This window comes from Homalodisca vitripennis, chromosome 2 (genome assembly GCF_021130785.1).
Source record: "Homalodisca vitripennis isolate AUS2020 chromosome 2, UT_GWSS_2.1, whole genome shotgun sequence".
Classification (NCBI taxonomy): domain Eukaryota; kingdom Metazoa; phylum Arthropoda; class Insecta; order Hemiptera; family Cicadellidae; genus Homalodisca; species Homalodisca vitripennis.
This window is the reverse complement of record NC_060208.1, coordinates 4819060-4841657: the sequence shown is the minus strand read 5'-3', so window position 1 is coordinate 4841657 and position 22598 is coordinate 4819060. Positions and strand designations below refer to the sequence as shown.

Sequence of the window (22598 nt, the reverse complement as noted above, 5' to 3'; positions counted from 1 at the left end):
GTACCATCAGGTGTTCAGCCAACTCCAGTATCAAATCTGCAAATATAAGCAATCTACGTTACAAAATTAAACCGTTACTGTGCGAGTCCTAGCATAGGTTCTATTACATTAATCCTCGAGTCAATAATGGAATGACAATTATAATAAGTGAAACTGTTGAGAGGCGTAAAAAATAGATATTTAAAAATGAAGGTCAACTATTCGTACGAAAGGAAATTTTAAAATGATTTACCGACTAATAATTGAAGGGCTTTGATCCGTGATGTAAACCGAATCGAAACCAAATTACAACGAATATTTTGAAAGCCCTCAAACGAGTGCTCTTGGAGACCAAAACGAATGGCCTTCTTACAAGGTTAAAAGATTTAACAAGGAATTGATCCAGAACTAACTGTACGTCTATATAATGTAAGAACCATAAATTACCAGTGTAACATTCTTTTTTAATTGAGTTCAAAACAAATTACCCAAAGGTGAAAGTGATTCAGTCAAACTTGTAATAAAACATGAAAATATAATTGAACAATACCAAAATACAAGTTAAATTTCAAGTGTATTGGTGTGCAAGTTCCTCTCGGCGCGTGTGTATTTTGCGTACGTGATTGGTGAGAGTACTCTTCTGCTTGGCGCGATAGGGACAGTGGGCGCAGGGGAACATCGGCTCCTTGCCGCACTCTTGCCGCAGGTGGCGGTACAGATTCTCCTTGTACTTGTACGTCCTGCTGCAAGTCGGACACTTGTGAAGCTGCAGCCAAGAACTGTGAGCAGCCAGCAACTGGCCGATGGCTGAAATAAGAAACATGTTGGATACAATAGCTTGAACAGTGTGACAGTGACACACGCACATTCCTGTCCTTGTATACGAAATACTACGAAACTTACAAATTAATTTTACATGCTTGCTATAACTATCACTCAATTAAACAGAGAACTCGGTAAAATTGATAGGGCCTTCTTACGATATGCCTATATAACAACTGAACCGATTAACTGGCCAACAGTTTAAGATGAGAGGTGGTTAAATTCAAAAATCTGAAAATAAATAGTTTACTCTTTGTCGGTTACAGGTACTCAGATCTTCCAGGTCTGTCTGGCGACGATGTCTGCAGGAAACGAGACCTTGGAGTGTTTGGTGGCCATGTGACTGACAAGAGTGGACTTCTGTTTGGCTCGATAATCGCAGACGCTGCACTGGAACTGCGGGTCTTTGCCACACTCCAGTCTCAGGTGGCGGCGGAGCGAGTCCTTGTACTTGTATTGGCGCCCGCACAGGGCACAGGGGAACATCACTTGGCCTGTAACTAACAGCACACACGGCGTTACAAGATCTCAGACGGAAAGGAAGTTGTGATATGGCTTATAGCAGAGAGTATCAGATGATATTATTACATGCGACTTGTACGAATGTCTAGGACAATAACTGCAAATACAGACCATCATCGATTTGTTTGTACAACATTTAATGTAAAATGAATTGCACATGTCATGATCTACAGTTGCTGGCGATTACCGAGCTGCTGGCGCTGGTCTGAGGGACATGCCTGTGCTTGCTGGTCAGATGATTGACCAGATGGACTTTCTGCTTCCCCCGATACGGACAGTAGGGACAGTGGAACTGGCCTAACTGGCCACACTCCAGACGGATGTGACGGTTCAGAGTCTTGCGGTAACGGTAGCTGCGAGTACATCCCCCACACTTGTACCAGGTCAAACTGTTGGGCAGCAGCTGTCCTGTGGTGAAACGTCTTTGGTGATTAACAAGTCTCAATATACGATAATCACGAGGTCTAGTTATTCTCATCACATCGCCTGTACACAACGTTCTAGAAATTGAAAGTTTAGTTATATTATCTCCCTCAATATTGTGCTGTCAGATCCCCAGATAACGTAACAACATCATGTTTTAAGAAGTCAATTATTGACAATGAATTTAATAAACTATAAATGATAAACAGGTCCTAAACTTGATATTCAGAAGCGCTTACATATTATTTAGGTCGTTAAAATTGTCTTTAATCTCTCTACAACTGAGGTGTTTGATATGGTTGTGGTGATTTAAACACAAATTAACGGTGTATTCAACCGCTCAGTCGGTATATTTCATTAAGTTGACCGTAGTACATTCCTCATTAACTAACGATGAATGACGTATAAAAGACTTTTTACATCTGAATTAACAACATAAATAGTGTATCTTAATATCTTAAGGCACGAATGTGATGTCTGTATCCAATTATTCGCAAAATGTATACTTGAGTATTTGGTCATCCTGAAATATAAGAACTAGAACAATTTTTAAATGGCGCAGTCGATAAAGATTAGCGTTGTATAAAATACATCGAATGTTTTAATCCAAACGATCCAGCAACACTTTGTCGGAATGCTGGTTGTACATGTGTAGTTTAACATTGTTGGGCTGCTTGGCTCGGTACGGACAGAAGGGACAGGAGAACTGAGCCTCCTTGCCGCATTCCAGTCGCTGGTGGCGACTCAGGGACTTGCGATGGTTGTAGGACCGGGAGCACCCGTCGCACCTGAATGTTGGGGCCGCCTGGACAGAGGAGACTCCTGCAACAGTAACACGAGACTAGTAAAACTGTTATATGTCTGATTATACACTTCATGTGAACAATAGAAGGTTACAAGAAGAATTAAAGATTAGTCGGTGAAACATTTCTACAACACCACGGCAAATACCGATTAGTACAACAGTTGTGTGGTTGTACCTCCACGACTAAAACTTCAGGTTTGTCTACCCTCCAACTAAACCTACATCACCGCCATCAACGGCATGTAATGACGCTAATGTGATTACCATGTTTTTAACGATGAATGTGGTTATAACATGTGCGACCATTTACCTAACCGGCCACTATCGTGATTCAGAGACAATGGTAGTGATCCATTGGACCCACTAATCTAACCTAACGTAATCTACAATAGTCTTTATTACAACACTGCATCCAAGATTTAACATCATATGACTTATAGTTTGCGTTTCGTTCCACCACAAGAGCCCTTGGTCTATGTTGAAGCGCGATGGACAAGGGTGCAGATAAGATTCAGTGACAATACAAATGTAAATGGTTTATTCTCAAATGATGACGTCTTTGTGCTGATATCTGATGTGTAGTTTGACGTTGTTCTTCTGCTTCGCCTTGTAGGGACAGTAGGGACAGGGGTACTGCGGCAACTTGCCGCACTCCAGACGTTGGTGGCGCGTCAGGCTGTCTCGGTACTTGTACACCTTGCCGCAGGCGGGACAGGGGAAACATCCAGCAGCCGTAGATCGTCTCCCGGCGACCGACCCTGCATACAGACACAGCTGAATTATTGTTTGGTTATAACTACAATGTGACTTCACGTAGAGTCCGCGTGTAAATACAAATATCTGATCCGAAAATACATCCAGGCATTCTCAACGGCCAAGAATATAATACACCTAAAAGATCTAGTTTCTAAAGTATTTTAAATGATGATTGAATTTCCATTTATTCTTCCATCTGGGACGATATATAAATATACAATAAAAAATTTATATTTTAATTTCTCTCAATCAAAACTCACCTCAAGCACTCATTTATTTTAGTTAAACAAGACTGTGAGTGAATTGTAAAGTTTAACAAAGGATTTCGTGTCATCTCGTTTGGCCTAATCAGGCTAAGACTGAATGTAAACTGTGAAAGTACGAGTCAACGACTTTCGTGGGTATAATTACATTACCCAAACAAGAAGAGAACACAAGAGATGTTCGGGAGTCCCTCTCATCATCAGTCAACCTATTTCATAAATATTAATATTCGCAAACACCTGAACGGATCACAAGCGACCGACACGTGGAGGTCACGAGTGCGAAGTGGTGACGCAGAGAGGATCCGCTAAGTCATTGAAGAAGTGCTTGATGGTCGTGTGAGCCTTCAGGTTGCTCTTCCGCTTGGTCTTGAACGGACACCGGTCACAGTAGAACTGGGCTTCCTTCCCGCACTCGAACTTGAGGTGCCGCGCCACGCTGTCCGAGTACTTGTAGGTGCGAGAACACTTGGGGCAGCTGTACAGTCCGGCGCGCTGGCGCCTCGAGGACGCCTGGTCACACGGACTGAACTGGGCCATCGGCGACCGATCTTCTGCAAGAGAATGTCGTGTTAGAGTATCACAATGGGTAGGTTCGAGATTATACACAACATTGCTTTCATTAGCTTGAACGAAATTGTAATCGCACGCCATAGAAAATACTGGTACGTGTTGCGTGAAACGAAAGTAGCTCGCAATGTAGCTCGCAATGAAAGTAGCCTCGAGGACGCCTGGTCACACGGACTGAACTGGGCCATCGGCGACCGATCTTCTGCAAGAGAATGTCGTGTTTGAGTATCACAATGGGTAGGTTCGAGATTATACACAACATTGCTTTCATTAGCTTGAACGAAATTGTAATCGCACGCCATAGAAAATACTGGTACGTGTTGCGTGAAACGAAAGTAGCTCGCAATGTTTCCCGGATAGTGTGCAGTTATGGGTTTGGAATCAGCTGTTCTTATTACTTCTGTGAGCAGTATAAATATAGACACGATCTATACAATATTGTTATTATTATAAGAGAAATGTTATTGCGCAATGTTAATAACATGTATTATCACATTGTATCAACATTAATATCACTGTAGTTATATATTTTTATTTATAACGGTAATTATCTGTCAACAAATAATGAATTGTCATAAATGTGGAAAAGAAAACTTGCGTTGATTGTAAAAGTAATACTTGTGGATTAATTGCATTACGAATATATTTGGTGTGGACTGAAAAATATCGTTCATAACTGGTACATATAGTGAGTGATTTTGCGGTCCTTGGTCACGTTTGCGGGCTCGCGTCCTGGAACAGGCCAATTTCTGAACTAGTTACGAGTATACTAAAATCCTGCAGAAGGAATACCGATTTTATTTGCGTGATTATATACTAAGTGATTTATGTTACGCGTAACAAAATTAGATCTATAAATTTTTAAGTTTTTGTACATCAAACCAAAATTAAAAATGACAATAATCGCAAATAAAATTGGTATTCCTTCTGGATTGCAGGATTATAGTATATCAAAACTAGTTCCGAAAGTGGCCTGTTCCAGGACGCGAGCCCGCAAACTTGACCAAGGACCGCAAAATCACTCACTATAGGTACCAGTTATGAACGATATTTTCAGTACACACCAAATACAATTGTAATTCAATTACTCATCATTTCAAACAAAAATTGTCTTTTAAACATAGGTCAAGAGACATACCTCGTTTAGCAGCTAGCCGCTATTTTTATAAAAAAATTATTATTTCAAGTTAAATTATTATAAAGATAGTCAAGCTAAAGAAACCAAGTTCGGTACATAGGTCACAATAAATACGAGACAGTAAAAAAATGTTATTATCTCTAATATTAACAATTCTGAAAATTTTAAAAGTCAAATAACAAACAAAACCAGTATAGTTATAAAAAGGTTAATAGATGTTCAACTATTTGAACAATTTTATTAAAATTCCAACGTATTTATTGCAACGAAATCTATTAATACATAATAGATTTGTAGGCACGCTTGAACTAGCCAGGAGAAACAAACAACAGAGTTTTTTTGTCTTAGTATTAATAGTATACGTTTCAGATTAATAAACTGGTTTATTTACAAAGCTTTAGGCTTTGCTCCATACTCCTACATAGGTGATATAGAAATTGACCCAAAGTGTTCTATATTAAGACTAACTTCCGTAATATTTAAATAATACAAGTGAAACATGGCATTTGAAAAAAGGACATCAGGAACAACATTTTTATTTATTACATTTACATATACATAGAGATACATACACATAAACATATAGATACATACACATTCGTATTTCCTTTTCTATAAAAATATTAGTAAACATAACAACGATAATTCTGTTATTTTTTATTTGTACATGGACAAGATACATTATATTATTGGATAATTAATTAATCCCTTTTGTTCAGATCTCAACTAGTAACACGGCTGCTAATCACGTTTGTTCAAATCTCAACTAGTAACAAAGCTGCTAATCACGTTTGTGCTGATCACAGCTAGTAACAAGGCTGCTAATCACGTTTGTTCAGATCTCAACTAGTAACAAGGTTGCTAATCACGTTTGTTCAGATCTCAACTAGTAACAAGGCTGCTAATCACGTTTGTTCAGATCTCAGCTAGTAACAAGGCTGCTAATCACGTTTGTTCAGATCTCAGCTAGTAACAAGACTACTAATCACCTTTGTTCAGATCTCAACTAGTAACAAGGCTGTTAATCACGTTTGTTCAGATCTCAGCTAGTAACAAGGCTGCTAATCACGTTTGTTCAGATCTCAGCTAGTAACAAGGCTGCTAATCACGTTTGTTCAGATCTCAGCTAGTAACAAGGCTGCTAATGACGTTTGTTCAGATCTCAGCTAGTAACAAGGCTGTTAATCACGTTTGTTCAGACCTCAATTAGTAACGAGGCTGCTAATCACGTTTATTCAGATCTCAATTAGTAACAAGGCTGCTAATGACGTTTGTTCAGATCTCAACTAGTAACAAGGCTGCTAATGACGTTTGTTCAGATATCAGCTAGTAACAAGGCTGCTGATCACGTTTGTTCAGATCTCAATTAGTAACGAGGCTGCTAATCACCTTTGTTCAGATCTAAGTTAGTAACTAGACTACTAATTACCTTTGTTCAGATCTCAGCCAGTAACAAGGCTGTTAATGACGTTTGTTCAGATATCAGCTAGTAACAAGGCTGCTGATCACGTTTGTTCAGATCTCAATTAGTAACGAGGCTGCTAATCACCTTTGTTCAGATCTCAGCCAGTAACAAGGCTGCTATTCACCTTTGTTCAGATCTCAACTAGTAACAAGGCTGCTAATCACGTTCATCCTTCATTCCCATAAGCCGACTTTCTGATTGGGTAAATGCTTTTAAATTTCATAGTCACAATCCTTTAAGGTGTTTTCTCTGGAAACATGAAATATCAATTGTTAAATGTGGGCATTTATAGTAGTTATAGAATTTGGAGGTATCTAAGCGTTCTACTAAATGTAGGAATGATATCAAATTCGATGAATCAGGACTATCAGTTATATGAAACAACAAAATATTAAACTACATTACATAATAAGGTGATATGATTAATAATGTATAAACTAATTTATGCGTTGTTAAGAAATAAAGTAACATGCCAGTTATATCAGACCAATTAATTAAAGAGTCCACGATTATTCTACTAGCTTATAGAAATAAATGTGGAAGCAATCGCTTGATTTTCAAATGTCCTAGAGTCAGACTAACTTTTTCTAGTCAGAATCGATAAAATAATGGACCAGATGAAACGTCGAGAAATAAATATTTAACAAATTGTTCATTGTGCAGCATCTGTTGAATATTAATAATTTAACACAATAAGCGGATACATTATAGATGTTCATTGCTTATAGGATACACTTATTCATTCATTTTAAATCATCCGCGTTGTATTCATTTGTGTGTGCCTGATGGTGTTTTCTGCGAGAGCGACAGTCCTCGCGATCATAACACCAATAAAATTGTTGGATAAGTAGGTACTTTTTATAGTTCATTCGAATTCATCTTTAATGGAGAGTTTATTGAAATGACTTGAATACAACTTAGCTATAGTGGGAAGGGTTTATTTAATGTGAATGTTGAGTTTAGTTCCAGTTCACTTCTTCTTAGTGCAGCGTCTGGAATCTTACGCTGTCACAGACTTGACTCATGGAATCTGGAGTCCTGTCATCTGAAGAGATCCGATCAAAGTATGCGAAGAAGAAGCTCAAAACGAACCCTTTACATTGTTTGGACATCAGAGACACCTACACATTTTTTGGATCTCTTCAGACGAACATGACTCCAGATTCTAGGAGTCAAGTCTGTGACAGCAGTCCTTGGTTACACTAACAGGAAGGGGAATTTGAGCCAAACACAACATTCACAATAAATTGCATGTCAAACACTTTTAAGACTGACAAGTGATTATCAGAGTATTTAAGAGAACGTAAATAAATCATTGACCATCATCACGAGGACCCGTTATTGTTATCATCAGTCCTCGTGTCAGTTCCCTACATCAGTCCTCGTGTCAGTTCCCTACATCAGTCCTCGTGTCAGTTCCCTACATCAGTCCTCGTGTCAGTTCCCTACATCAGTCCTCGTGTCAGTTCCCTACATCAGTCCTCGTGTCAGTTCCCTACATCAGTCCTCGTGTCAGTTCCCTACATCAGTCCTCGTGTCAGTTCCCTACATCAGTCCTCGTGTCAGTTCCCTACATCAGTCCTCGTGTCAGTTCCCTACATCAGTCCTCGTGTCAGTTCCCTACATCAGTCCTCGTGTCAGTTCCCTACATCAGTCCTCGTGTCAGTTCCCTACATCAGTCCTCGTGTCAGTTCCCTACATCAGTCCTCGTGTCAGTTCCCTACATCAGTCCTCGTGTCAGTTCCCTACATCAGTCCTCACAAGTACCGGACTGTTCCAAACTATTCACACGATGAGTAAAACCAGGGTGAAAATAAATACTCGTATGTACAAACAAATGTTTATTATCGGTATCAAGTACACAAAATATAGCTTTTATTATTTACTGTACAGCACCTTAGGTATACAAGACCTATACAATATACTCGTACATCATATTGTATCACAAATTCTTGTCCACTAATTAACATTGCTATAACCATAGTTAATTCAAAATATCATTTTGTTGTGCTTCATGTACGTTTATTTGACTGTGTACGTAATAACAGTTATAATAATAGGATTTTAACATTTTAATAAAATAAATTAATATGTATGACTGAGTTAATACATTTATAATATTATTACGATTAAAATTTCAATTTTTCAAAACATGTTTTACACGGAAAATTCTTTTTCTAAGAGCCATGGTGTAAAATGAGGTTACAGTCTTCGTAAATGTATCACTTAATTAAAACTCTTAGTTGATAAGATAAAGTTGCATTTATTACACGACAACTGCTTAAAAGTGTATTCAAATGTGGTTAATGGATTATTTTGGATTAATACTATCCAGTGAATATGTTATACAGGGTGTCAATTAAGTCTGGAACCTCTTTTTTAATTTTTAAACCACAATATAAAAAAATACCAAAGTTCACACGTGCTTACTGGTGATAGTAACGCACATATCTGCCCAATTACCGACCAGATAATCCCTTTGGGGAACGGTCCACAAGGAGTCGGACAAAATTCTTAAATAGCAGCATAGGTCAAGTTTGGTATCAAATTAAAGGTCTTACTTAGCAGAGTACAATGCCGCAAACCGGACTTCAAAAGGTGGATTCATTCAGTAGTTATAGCTATTTGAATTTTAAAACAATTGTACAACGTAAATTATTAAGTATTACAAGTAAACACCAATTTTTAAGTACCTGTGATCAAAGTAAGTGTTCAAAATGTTCCCCTACCATCGTCTGGCAATGTCCTAGGCGGTTGTAAAAGCCATCCACTGCATTTTGAAGGTAGTCACGAGGAATATCTTGAGCTTCTTGGACTATGAGATTTCTTAGGTGCGCCAAATCTCGAGGCTTAGTACGATAAACTTTATCTTTGAGGTATCCCCAAAGAAAAAAATCCAGCGGAGATAAATCAGGGGAACGAGCAGGCCACTCTACTGCACCACGTCTTCCAATCCATCTGTGAAGGAATATTGTATCCAAGTATTCTCTAACAAGGAGAGCAAAGTGTGGTGGCGCGCCATCTTGTTGGAAATAAATTCTTTGAAATTGTCGACCAAGAGCAGCTTGTATTGCAGGAATTATCTCATTTTGGAGCATTGCTAGATACGAGTCACCATTTAAAATACCATTGATAAATAATGGGCCCATAATTTGATTTCCTATAATACCTGCCCAAACGTTAAGTTTCTGTGGATGCTGTGTATGACTCAATCTGCCACTTTCACATTCTAACAGTAGTTGTGTTATTGGTAATAATTATTGATTCCTGGCTTCGATTACTACATTGTCAGATGATGGGAGGAGAACATTTTGAACACTTACTTTGATCACAGGTACTTAAAAATTGGTGTTTACTTGTAATACTTAATAATTTACATTGTTCAATTGTTTTAAAATTCAAATAGCTATAACTAATGAATGAATCCACCTTTTCAAGTCCGGTTTGCGGCATTGTACTCTGCTAAGTAAGACCTTTAATTTGATACCAAATTTGACCTATGCTGCTATTTAAGAATTTTGTTCCGACTCCTTGTGGACCATCCCCCAAAGGGATTATCCGGTCGGTAATTGGGCAGATGTGTGTGCGTTACTATCACCAGTAAGCACGTGTGAACTTTGGTATTTCTTTTTATTATGGTTCAAAAATTAAAAAAGAGGTTCCAGACTTAATTGACACCCTGTATGTTATTATCTTGTTAGCCTCTTATCATCGCTAAGAAAACGCAATAACTTATTTTATATAACTTTTGTACGAGTATCCCATCAAGTTCAATGTAATTCAACAGATTATAACAAAGTTTATTTGCAATTAGGTAGGCACTACATTTTTCCTTTTATACACTATCTCATTGTTGGCGGTGTTTCCTGAACACGTGGACAGTGAGGTTCGCCTTGTGTTTGCTCATGTAAGGACAGAAGTGACAGGAGAACTGCGCACTCTTCCCGCACTCCATGCGTTGATGTCTCCCGAGAGTGTCGCGGTACTTGTACTCCCGCCCGCACGTGGAACACGTGTATCTCCCGGCCCGCAGCCGCCGCTCCAGGCACAAGTCGGAGTCTTCCTTCGTGGAGGCCCGCAGCCCGCCGTGGTGTATCACAACTCCTGGTCACACAATCACAATCAGTTAGCTACGAGTATTACAACAACCAAATATAGTAACGATTAGTTACACTGGACACGGCTTGGTTGTTGCCAATTTTTAAGCCGATTTAATATTTTAAGTGATTTAATATTAAGCCAGAGCAGAGAACTTAACAGTAGGACTTAAGATTGTTAAAGTTACATTTATTTGAACAAAAGATAAGGCAGAGCTCTGTAGTGTTTTTTATGAACTAAACGAGTGTAAATAGAATCTTTATTTGAAAAATGTTTCAAAGAACCAACAATTCAAATGTGATTAAGATAAGTAATAAGTACTATAAATTATTGTATTGTCGATTTTCTTGCAGCATTCACAGGTTGATTACTAGGTAGATGAAAATTATACTTAAACTCACTGGTGATACGAGTAAAGTAAGATGAAACGCATACTGTACCTATATCTACTGGTCTAATAGCTCCTTATGCCTCAGCTTGAGATGGACCACGAGGTTGGTCTTCTGCTTGGCCCTGTAAGGGCAGTGTGGACAACAGAACTGGGCGGACTTGCCACACTCGAACCGCTGGTGTCTGGACAATGTGCCCTTGTACATGTACGTCCATCCGCACTTGTCACAGCGGAAGGGCAGAGACCCGTTAGTCTCTCGGGAAGGTCTCGACCTTCCGACGGATCCTGGAACATAGTTGAAGGAATCGTAACGATTAATCATTGCGATTACGCGCAACACACATAAAGGTGTGTAGAAATATCAGTGGAGGAGGAACCTATCCTTGAGGTACACCAACTATTACTAGAACATTACTTTCTTTATATTGCAATGTCTTGAACCATACATATATTTTAGTTTCACCCGACCAACTAGATAAAAGAATTCTAACTAAGGTTAAACTTTATAAATTTTTTGTCTCATTTACCGTAATTAAATGGACAAATTATATTACTACATACCAATGAAAGTATTGGCGGTATAAAACCCAGAATTTACTTCTAGTAATTTATTTTACCTCTGGTTACATCAAATTAAACATTTAATTAGAAATGAATAATTAAAATACGATATTATACAAGGATTTTACACTAAAACAATAGAATCGGTTATCTAGTGTTTTACTTTGTTCCATGTTTTGTTTTATAATCTCATCACAAAACATTAGGGTATGTTAAAACAAGCAGAGCTGAACCGCCAGCTTCTGTGTATAATATTACCAGAATTACTAATGCATTAGCAGTTTTAATCTGTACCTTAACTTCTAAAACATACACTACATTTTTATGTAGAAAAGAAGTTTCTATTATAATTTAATTCATAGTATCTGAACGCGAACAACAGAACTCGTAATGTGTTACTGAGAACTTTCTGTGTGCGCCGTTAATTCGTTAACTCCATAAATACCAAAGTGACATTATTAAAACTTAAGTAAGATTTATAATGCTTAGGTAGATATTTATAGAAATCGTAGTAGTTTGTACTCGGAACAACTCTTCCTAAACTCGCTCGGCCAACACAGTGCGGCTGCGGCACGTACATTATATTGAACAAAGAAAGGAGAACTACAAAATCTGAAAGTAAAATAACCACACGATAAAATAAATAAAGCCATTCTTTATTGTGTTATATAATGAGATATATAGATGAGAAAATAATCTAAAATCTGTCCGACAGAAACAGGGGTCGAAACCGTCTCAACGACAGTGTGTCTGAACAGTATGTGAGCATTGAGATGCGCCTTCTGTTTGGCTCTGTGGGGGCAGTACGGACACGGGAACAGAGCCTTCTTGCCGCACTCGTACTTGACGTGTCTGTGCAGGTTACGCTGGTGTTTGTAGACCCGCCCGCAGAGTGCACACAGGAACCTGGATCCTGCAACAGATCTCGTGTCACTATCGTGTCCTCCGTCCAGCCTATGTACGGACACGGGAACAGAGACTTCTTGCCGCACTCGTACTTGACGTGTCTGTGCAGGTTACGCTGGTGTTTGTAGACCCGCCCGCAGAGTGCACACAGGAACCTGGATCCTGCAACAGATCTCGTGTCACTATCGTGTCCTCCGTCCAGCCTATGTACGGACACGGGAACAGAGCCTTCTGGCCGCACTCGTACTTGACGTGTCTGTGCAGGTTACGCTGGTGTTTGTAGACCCGCCCGCAGAGTGCACACAGGAACCTGGATCCTGCAACAGATCTCGTGTCACTATCGTGTCCTCCGTCCAGCCTATGTACGGACACGGGAACAGAGCCTTCTTGCCGCACTCGTACTTGACGTGTCTGTGCAGGTTACGCTGGTGTTTGTAGACCCGCCCGCAGAGTGCACACAGGAACCTGGATCCTGCAACAGATCTCGTGTCACTATCGTGTCCTCCGTCCAGCCTATGTACGGACACGGGAACAGAGCCTTCTGGCCGCACTCGTACTTGACGTGTCTGTGCAGGTTACGCTGGTGTTTGTAGACCCGCCCGCAGAGTGCACACAGGAACCTGGATCCTGCAACAGATCTCGTGTCACTATCGTGTCCTCCGTCCAGCCTATGTACGGACACGGGAACAGAGCCTTCTGGCCGCACTCGTACTTGTCGTGTGTACCGCGCAACCTGTCTTAAGGGCATCTAATGTATTAAACTTACATTTGCGATGCTCTTTCCATTCACTCTGGACATAATATTTCAAGAAAAAAGAGTGATGATAAATTATAATATGTGAACAAATCTATGTCATATATATGTTTCTGTACTTGATGCCTCCGGAATATTTTCCTCTGGAAATACTGTTCAGAAATACGATTGTCTTGTTATGATATTAATTTTGATATATTATTTTTATAGGAATTTTGGAATGAATGGAGAAGTATAAAATATAGAATATTTCTCCATCTTCAGTATTTTATTTTTTAAATAATGAACTTTTGAGGAGTAAAATTTAGAGAATTTGATTTAAGACAGCTAAGCTGACAGGTTCGACTATTAACTTGAAGAACAAGCGTGCCAAAACAATTCAACTACAATGAAAAAGTTATCATGTACGAAAATTAAATTAAAAAAATAATATATAAAAACTAACGTTGTAACTAAACACTCGTATTTCTGAACAGTGTCTTCACAGGAAAATATTCCAGTACGCTTCAAGTACATAAACATGTACATGAGATTGTTCAGATATACGGAATACCTGTACATACAGTACCGATCCCTTGTCTTACATTGATACCACACGTCCTACAAACACAGGCCTGTAGCATTCACAGTATTCATCTGCATACTTCTAAATTGATGTTTGTATGGGAATTTAACATATTTACCACTACAATACCCCATATATCTGTCCTTATAATAATAATAATAATAATAATTCTTTATTGCAGTAAAACAATTAACAAACATTATATACAGTCATTAGATATGTTACTTCTGGAAACAAATATTTACAGGTTGAAATAAAATAATAATTATTATAAAAAATCTGTTACCATCACTACAATTTGTTTCTACAGCCTTACTATGTAATACAATCTCAGAAATACCACTGTATAAATTTGCCCCTGTTTAAATCATTAAATAAAAAGTAGAGCTTGATCAAGTCAAACCGTAGTGAGGTGTGTTAATTTGTTTAGGGAAATACAAACTGCAAAACTCCAAAGTAATTGGTATACAAAAATATTATTTATTTGTGTACATTGCTTTCTTAACATTATACAAACCTAAAGTAAATAATGTTTTAAAATATGAACATTCAAATGTGAAACTTACGTTACTCCTAACTATTAATATATAAATATAATTAAATGAAAATTGCATACACTTATGTAATTTATAATTAATGTACATTAGTATTCCAAGGATTTCGTCAATTCAATCATATAAATTAGAGTATACAAAGAATATTTTACACAAATTCTGTCAATGGAAACTATAAAATACAAAATGTTTAACCCTTTGGGCCCCACGCGTCATTTTAATTTCCGGCAAATTCGTTCCTCCCCCACCCGGTGTAGGAGACCTTTCTATATTGTAGCTGCCAGGGTGTTCTTAAACAACCCACTTGATTTTATTGTTATTTAAGGCGATGTGGTAGCTTTTTGGTTTGGGTAATTTTTTAACTTTAGATTTGTAGCTCTTTACGGTAACTTCGTGAAGATAAAAAAAGAATAACAATTCATTCCCTCTATGAAAACATCGTTTTAAAAATATCCTCATTTTTAACTTTGTTTCTCTGGGCCTGAGTATAAGATTCTTTTAAATCCTACTTAAAATGTTTAAAACTACTCCTGGAATGAAATATTATATCTTTTCAAAGTTTTGTTCCAGTTCACCTCCCACCTAATGCAGCGTCAGAAATGTGACTCCTGGAATTTGGAGTCATAATCGTCGGAAAAAATCTAAAAAGGCGACGAAGAAGCACAAGACGAAGTTTATATGTTTCTTCAGACGAACATGACTCCAGGTTCCAGGAGTCAGGTCTGTAACAGGGTCAGGACTGGAGTTAAACTCAACATCCACACAGAATCAACCCTTCCCACCATCGCTACGTTATGCCTAAGGGTTGAAACTAGAACTTTGTTTAAAAAATTAACTACATTTATTCCAATCAATAACTGGGTGCACAACTTTAACCTTTAGTATGAGGATTTAACCACACGAGAACTCGTGTTTCAGGATGTGACTCCTGAGGAAGACAGCGATATCAGTCTCGAAACGCTGAGTCGCGTACATGTTAACCTTTCAAGTCTCTGTTAACGATCACGTGTCGAGTGCTTTATCTCTGGAACCATCGTCGGCGAGCATGTGCAGGTGCTGCAGGTTGGGTTCCAGTCGGTAGACAGGTGCAGGTGCAGGGTGTCGGTACCTCAGGTGGTGCTCCAGGTGAGCCCTGTGCTTGGCTCTGTACGTACACAGAGGACAGGGGAACTGCGGCGTTATACCGCACTCGTAACGCAGGTGGCGGACCAACGTCACTTTCTGCTTGTACCGGCGACCGCACTTGGTACAGCTGAACCGGTTCTCGCTGCGGTCTCGGTCTTCCTCACCTGCCGGACACAACACGAGACAGTTAGTTGGGACAACAGTGTACTACACTACTTAGTACATTCGTGTATCATGACTTGGTACAGCTCAACTGGTTCTCGCTGCGGTCTCGGTCTTCCTCACCTGCTGGACACACACACACACGAGACAGTTAGTTGGGACAACAATTTACTACACTACTTACTACATTCGTGTATCATGACTTTGGTACAGCTCAACTGGTTCTCGCTGCGGTCTCGGTCTTCCTCACCAGCCGGACACACACACGAGACAGTTAGTTGGGACAACAGTGTACTACACTACTTAGTACATTCGTGTATCATGACTTGGTACAGCTCAACTGGTTTCTCGCTGCGGTCTCGGTCTTCCTCACCTGCTGGACACAACACACGAGACAGTTAGTTGGGACAACAGTGTACTACACTACTTACTACATTCGTGTATCATGACTTGGTACAGCTCAACTGGTTCTCGCTGCGGTCTCGGTCTTCCTCACCTGCTGGACACACACACGAGAGACAGTTAGTTGGGACAACAGTGTACTACACTACTTAGTACATTCGTGTATCATGACTTGGTACAGCTCAACCGGTTGTCGCTGCGGTCTCGGTCTTCCTCACCTGCTGGACACACACACGAGAGACAGTTAGTTGGGACAACAGTGTACTACACTACTTAGTACATTCGTGTATCATGACTTGGTACAGCTCAACTGGTTCTCGCTGCGGTCTCGGTCTTCCTCACCTGCTGGACACACACACACGAGACAGTTAGTTGGGACAACAATTGTACTACACTACTTAGTACATTCGTGTATCATGACTTGGTACAGCTCAACCGGTTCTCGCTGCGGTCTCGGTCTTCCTCACCTGCCGGACACACACACGAGACAGTTAGTTGGGACAACAGTGTACTACACTACTTACTACATTCGTGTATCATGACTTGGTACAGCTCAACCGGTTCTCGCTGCGGTCTCGGTCTTCCTCACCTGCCGGACATACACACGAGACAGTTAGTTGGGACAACAGTGTACTACACTACTTAGTACATTCGTGTATCATGACTTGGTACAGCTCAACCGGTTCTCGCTGCGGTCTCGGTCTTCCTCACCTGCCGGACACACACACGAGACAGTTAGTTGGGACAACAGTGTACTACACTACTTACTACATTCGTGTATCATGACTTGGTACAGCTCAACCGGTTCTCGCTGCGGTCTCGGTCTTCCTCACCTGCCGGACATACACACGAGACAGTTAGTTGGGACAACAGTGTACTACACTACTTACTACATTCGTGTATCATGACTTGGTACAGCTCAACCGGTTCTCGCTGCGGTCTCGGCCTTCCTCACCTGCCGGACATACACACGAGACAGTTAGTTGGGACAACAGTGTACTACACTACTTACTACATTCGTGTATCATGACTTGGTACAGCTCAACCGGTTCTCGCTGCGGTCTCGGTCTTCCTCACCTGCTGGACACACACACACGAGACAGTTAGTTGGGACAACAATTTACTACACTACTTAGTACATTCGTGTATCATGACTTGGTACAGCTCAACCGGTTGTCGCTGCGGTCTCGGTCTTCCTCACCTGCCAGACACACACACGAGAGACAGTTAGTTGGGACAACAGTGTACTACACTACTTACTACATTCGTGTATCATGACTTGGGACAGATTACATAAATGGGTACGCTTTCGTTCCATTTTATTATTTACATAGATTAAAAGACGTACTATCTTGTCTATTTAAATATATTTGAAGAATAACTTTATTTAATAAGGAAGGCAACCAATTGTTTATGAACATCAGCACATTGGTACGCTTCTTAAAAAAATGAATATAACGTTTCTTATAAGAAATATGCATGACATTTTTCTAGTATTTAGATATTGTAATGAAAAATAATTAAATTTTTAAGCAAATATTAAATATTATAATATTTAAAAACGAGAAAGATCCATGCAGATTTCATATAAAAACAAACGTTTCAATATAGGTACTAATTAGAGAACTGTGTCAGTTTGAAGATTTTGGCCAAAACAGTTATTTGAGTGTAGCGAGTAACTAACGACGCTGCTACTAATTCAAGCACTGGCATCTTACCAGCAGCAGCAACAACAACCCTGTCTCACTGTTCACAGCGCAATCCTGCGGCCAGATCTCTGAACTACCAAGCGCAACACTAGCGCAGCGTCCAGCTCACACAACTGTTCCAGTGTTTATCTCGATATTACATACGACATGGTCCACCAGGGATTGGAAACCACTTAATCGAAACATTTCATTGATAGTTACATTACCATCAAAGAGGTTTAATTTTTAAACTGTTGACGAGTGCATAGAGCATCCAAAGTGTACTTTGACAGCCGCAACCAAGAGCTTGCTAAGACTGATGGGGCATTCAATTGAAATAATATAAACAAATTTGAAAACGTCTGCTCGGAAGAAATAAATTGAATACTTTAATTAACGATTTTAAGTCAGAATATTTATTGACCCGTGTTTAACCGAATACTATAAATGAGTGAATGTATGTTAGTAAATAAAATCTTAAAAAAATAGCCGCCACGCCGTGTATTCTTCTTTAATGAATATTTGGCTCATTTATATCTTGGTAAAATAAATTCTTGATTTATCACGAGACGTATGTCTGGAAAAATCCTGTTCCCTTCATCCCGAGGGTAGTAGTAGAACGATCTGTTGCAGCGTTCAGTGTTCAGTGTTCACTATTTACTGTTAATGGATACTTCACTGATAAATTTGTCAACATGAATTTTCATTATAAATGCTTCAAAGTGAAAAAAAGATTTACTGATTAAATTTAAAAATTAAATTATTGAGCTATAATAAATTTAACTATAATTTATCGAATTATAATAAATAAATTGTGCTATTCTAATGTAATAACAGAAATGATTTTATCCTACAAATAACCTTTATAAGTAGTTTTTATCGACATATTTAAACCGTTTCCTCGTTTCTTTGACATATAAAATAACTGCAAGTAAAAAAAGAATACTTTCTTAATTTAAAAAAATAATATGTCCAGATGTGTAACGAGTGTACTATCGCTGAATAGTTATGCATCTCGTTCAATCTAAGAATCTTATTCAAATTAATTGTGAATAATGAATGCAATCTTTCGATGAAATAGCAGTGCATACCGTAACCTTCACTAGTTAGCGGCGCACTGGAATACCTACTAATGTATTTGAATGTCACGTCACTAGGGAGGGAGGGCTACAAACAATACAAACAGATCGTTGTTTAGGGAGTAGGGAGTACAAGCGCGTCACTGTTACATGTAACTCTAGGTCCTGCCGCTAGACACCACCACCATACAGAGAGAACTAAGAATCTGTACAGCGACACTATCGCGATACGTGACGTAGTTCCAGTGAAGTCCGCTAGATGTCACAATACATGACAAGAGTCACTGTTACATGTAAACTAGTGATGGGATAACCGAATGGATTTTATAACCGACTAACCAGTCAGTTATTTTTCTCGTTAATCGGTTATTTTAGTCGAATGAATAACCGATTACCTTTTAAATTCAATCCACATTTTAGTACACAATTTCAGAGTTTATTTACAGATAACAATTACACCTAAACAATTAGCCTAATGCTCTGCTTAACTTACTCTCAATATAACGCATTTCATTTTTGTATTTAAACAAAACACTATTATTCACGAAACTCCTTAACCAGAATACCTACACAATTATTTTATTTATGTCTTATAAAAAATCAAACATCAAAGTTTGATAAAAGAAGATCTTCTATTGGAGATAAGTAGGTGCGAACTGAACTGATTATTTATATTCTTCGATAGATATGGAGAGTCAAAGGGATGGGGTGGTGGGGGAATGAACCATTCCTGTTGAGACAGGTAAGCGGTGCGGCGCGGCCAATTTACTCACGGCCGTACTTAGCTTTGGCGAGCCCTGGTAAAGATATTCGGTCGGGCCCCGTCGTGTCCCCCCACCAGACACAGTCCCTTCATATAGACGTGTGACTGGCTCCGGAAGAAATTGTACGAAAACCCGGTCTGAGTTCGGACCTGAATATACAATCAAAAAATTCCAAGCAAACCCGCACTGGCAGAACCGTAATTGAAAACGAAATTCTGTAATTGTATTATTACTTTTTTCTGTGCATACGTTATAGTCATAACATTTTAAAATGTTATATTATCATATATCATCTATAACACTACAAGATAATTACCGTTCAAATTGCAAAATTATAATTTATTTTAATTACGAATCACCAAAGTTAACCGAAAGTTAATCGCTAAAGAACGATATTTCAGTAATAAAAATAACTTATTATAATAAACGAGCAATTCAAGTATAGACTGTCTGCACAACCAGTTAACTTACAGAAAAATTATTCGGTAGAAAAACTAATCTAAAGACTAATTTAAAATAACCGATCATAATCAACGATTAATTCAAATATAGACTAAGTCTTCACAACCAGTTAACTTATAGAAAAATTAGTCGGTAGAAAAACTAATCTAAAGACTAATTTAAAATAACCGATCAGAATCAACGATTAATTCAAATATAGACTGTCTTTACAACCAGTTAACTTATAGAAAAACTAGTCGGTAGAAAAACTAATCTAAAGACTAATTTAAAATAACCGATCAGAATCAACGATTAATTCAAATATATACTAAGTCTTCACAACCAGTTAACTTATAGAAAAATTAGTCAGTAGAAAAACTTATCTAAAGACTAATTTAAAATAACCGATCAGAATCAACGATTAATTCAAATATAGACTAAGTCTTCACAACCAGTTAACTTATAGAAACATTAGTCGGTAGAAAAACTTATCTAAAGACTAATTTAAAATAACCGATCAGAATCACCGACTAATTCAAGTACAGACTAAGTCTGCACAATCAGTTAACTTATAGAAAAATTAGTCGGTAGAAAAATTAGTCTCTAGACTAATTTAACTGGATGCAGCAAAAATAACCGACTAATCGGTTAAAATAAAATAACCGAACTAACCAGTTATTTTCATTCAGTTATTCCCACCACTAATGTAAACTCTACGTCCTGCCGCTTGACACCACCACCATACAGAGAGAACTAAGAATCTGTACAGCGACACTATCGCGATACGTGACATAGTTCCAGTGAAGTCCGCTAGATGTCACAATACATGACAAGGACTATTCAGAGAACTGTATAATATCATAATTAATTTACTATCAGATCAAACAGTCGCGCGGTGAGACTCGTTTGAGTAGACTTTGAGCACTTGTTAACATGTTTTCTGCAACTGAATATAAATTGTAAATCTATTTATTTAAGAGTCGCATGAGACCAGCTAAAATGTTTAATTGTTAACTTTTATTAGATTATATATAACGTAACATAAGGTAACAAACCTTTTCTTCTTTACGATAGTATTACGAATGTTGACATTTCTGTTTCTTAAAAAAGATATACATTTTAAAACAATCTCCAGTTGAAACTCGTTGGCTAACTTGTAAATTTGACTAAAAGTTGTATTAACATAATAATTCCTAATCGTAATATTGTTAAATAACCCGTTTATTAGTTATGAACTTTAAGGTAAAATCCCACTTTCGAGAAATGTTTTAACTAGGGAAACGGGCACCTTTCCCAGAATCCAACAATGACGCGCCATTGAAGGCTGATAGAAAAACTGGTGCCAACAAAAAAGTTGGTAAACAGTCGGATTGTAGATCTCCAAAAATAGGTGTAGCAGGAAGAGAGACAGGCGCGTTTGGGACATATTTACTTTATTATCAATTGTAATAGTTGGTCATCACCGAATCAAGCACATTGAAATACATGTACTTACCTGCTTGGAAATGTTAGAGGGATAAGTTAGAAGACTTTGCGGCACCAATTTCACCCTCTTGTTACGGAAAGTACGAACAAAGATAAAAGCTCGAGATATCGATCTGCCAACTGTTGCTAGACCAGTATCTTAACACCTACGCAGTCAAAGCGAGTCTGGCTGAGGTGCTGCCCAGTTCCATGGAACAGATCACTGCAGGAATGTGTGCTTTAATATTTATTGTTAATACTGTGAAAGTACTTTTCCTTGTTGGAATAAACCTTTTTATTCATTCAATGAATATCCTGCAATTTATTTTTCTTCATCGCATGAAGTAAAATACATTTTTATTTTTCTTCCTGTAATCTCACATTATTCGATGTTGATATGTGGTTGTGAGCCTAAATCGACAATTTATTTTATTTAATTTATTTTTAGAAACAACTGACTACCAACTGCCAGCAAGGTGACACACCACAATATCCCTTCCATCAAATTTTATTTCACATTTGTTTTCTTTTTTAGGTGTACAACAATCAAAATTTAATATTTGAGTTATTTAAAGCTCTGAAATTAGGATTCTGAGACTCAACTATTGAGAGATTACCTTCAAAAAATATGAACGCAATAAAAATGAAATTTATTCTCTCCTCAAAAATGTTCTATTGTATTAACCACAATAAACTTCAATCAAATTTGATGTATGTTGTCAATCCAGAATTAAATTACTTGATGTGATACAAATGAATCAAAAGCTGATTGACTACGACTAAACCTCACACACAACATCCAGAGGTAGCTTCTTGCTCACCTGGTTCACGCTGATAATCTTGATGACTGAACATCATTTTAATACAAACAGATCTCAACAATTTATAAATTTGCATTGCA

At 38.3% G+C, this 22598-nt stretch overlaps 3 protein-coding genes across 3 annotated transcripts; all 3 read right to left on the bottom strand.

The window, feature by feature from the left end:
• Window positions 1-494: 494 nt before the first annotated feature.
• On the bottom strand, window positions 495-4804 carry LOC124353434 (zinc finger Y-chromosomal protein-like). Its single transcript, XM_046803273.1, has 4 exons — window positions 3811-4804; window positions 1486-3309; window positions 1075-1301; window positions 495-919 (listed from the first exon to the last, which is right to left on the bottom strand). The coding sequence occupies exons 2-4, from the start codon at window positions 1799-1801 to the stop codon at window positions 548-550; spliced, it is 915 nt and encodes a 304-aa protein (XP_046659229.1). The 5' UTR covers window positions 1802-3309; window positions 3811-4804; the 3' UTR covers window positions 495-547.
• LOC124353433 (zinc finger protein 775-like) lies at window positions 2348-4110 on the bottom strand. Its single transcript, XM_046803272.1, has 3 exons — window positions 3848-4110; window positions 3140-3309; window positions 2348-2568 (listed from the first exon to the last, which is right to left on the bottom strand). The coding sequence occupies exons 1-3, from the start codon at window positions 4108-4110 to the stop codon at window positions 2348-2350; spliced, it is 654 nt and encodes a 217-aa protein (XP_046659228.1).
• Window positions 4805-10585: 5781 nt separating the features above from the next.
• On the bottom strand, window positions 10586-22555 carry LOC124353432 (zinc finger protein 467-like). Its single transcript, XM_046803271.1, has 8 exons — window positions 22519-22555; window positions 16170-16235; window positions 15579-15861; window positions 13257-13432; window positions 12947-13171; window positions 12637-12861; window positions 11292-11517; window positions 10586-10847 (listed from the first exon to the last, which is right to left on the bottom strand). The coding sequence occupies exons 1-8, from the start codon at window positions 22553-22555 to the stop codon at window positions 10586-10588; spliced, it is 1500 nt and encodes a 499-aa protein (XP_046659227.1).
• Between the last annotated feature and the right edge of the window lie 43 nt (window positions 22556-22598).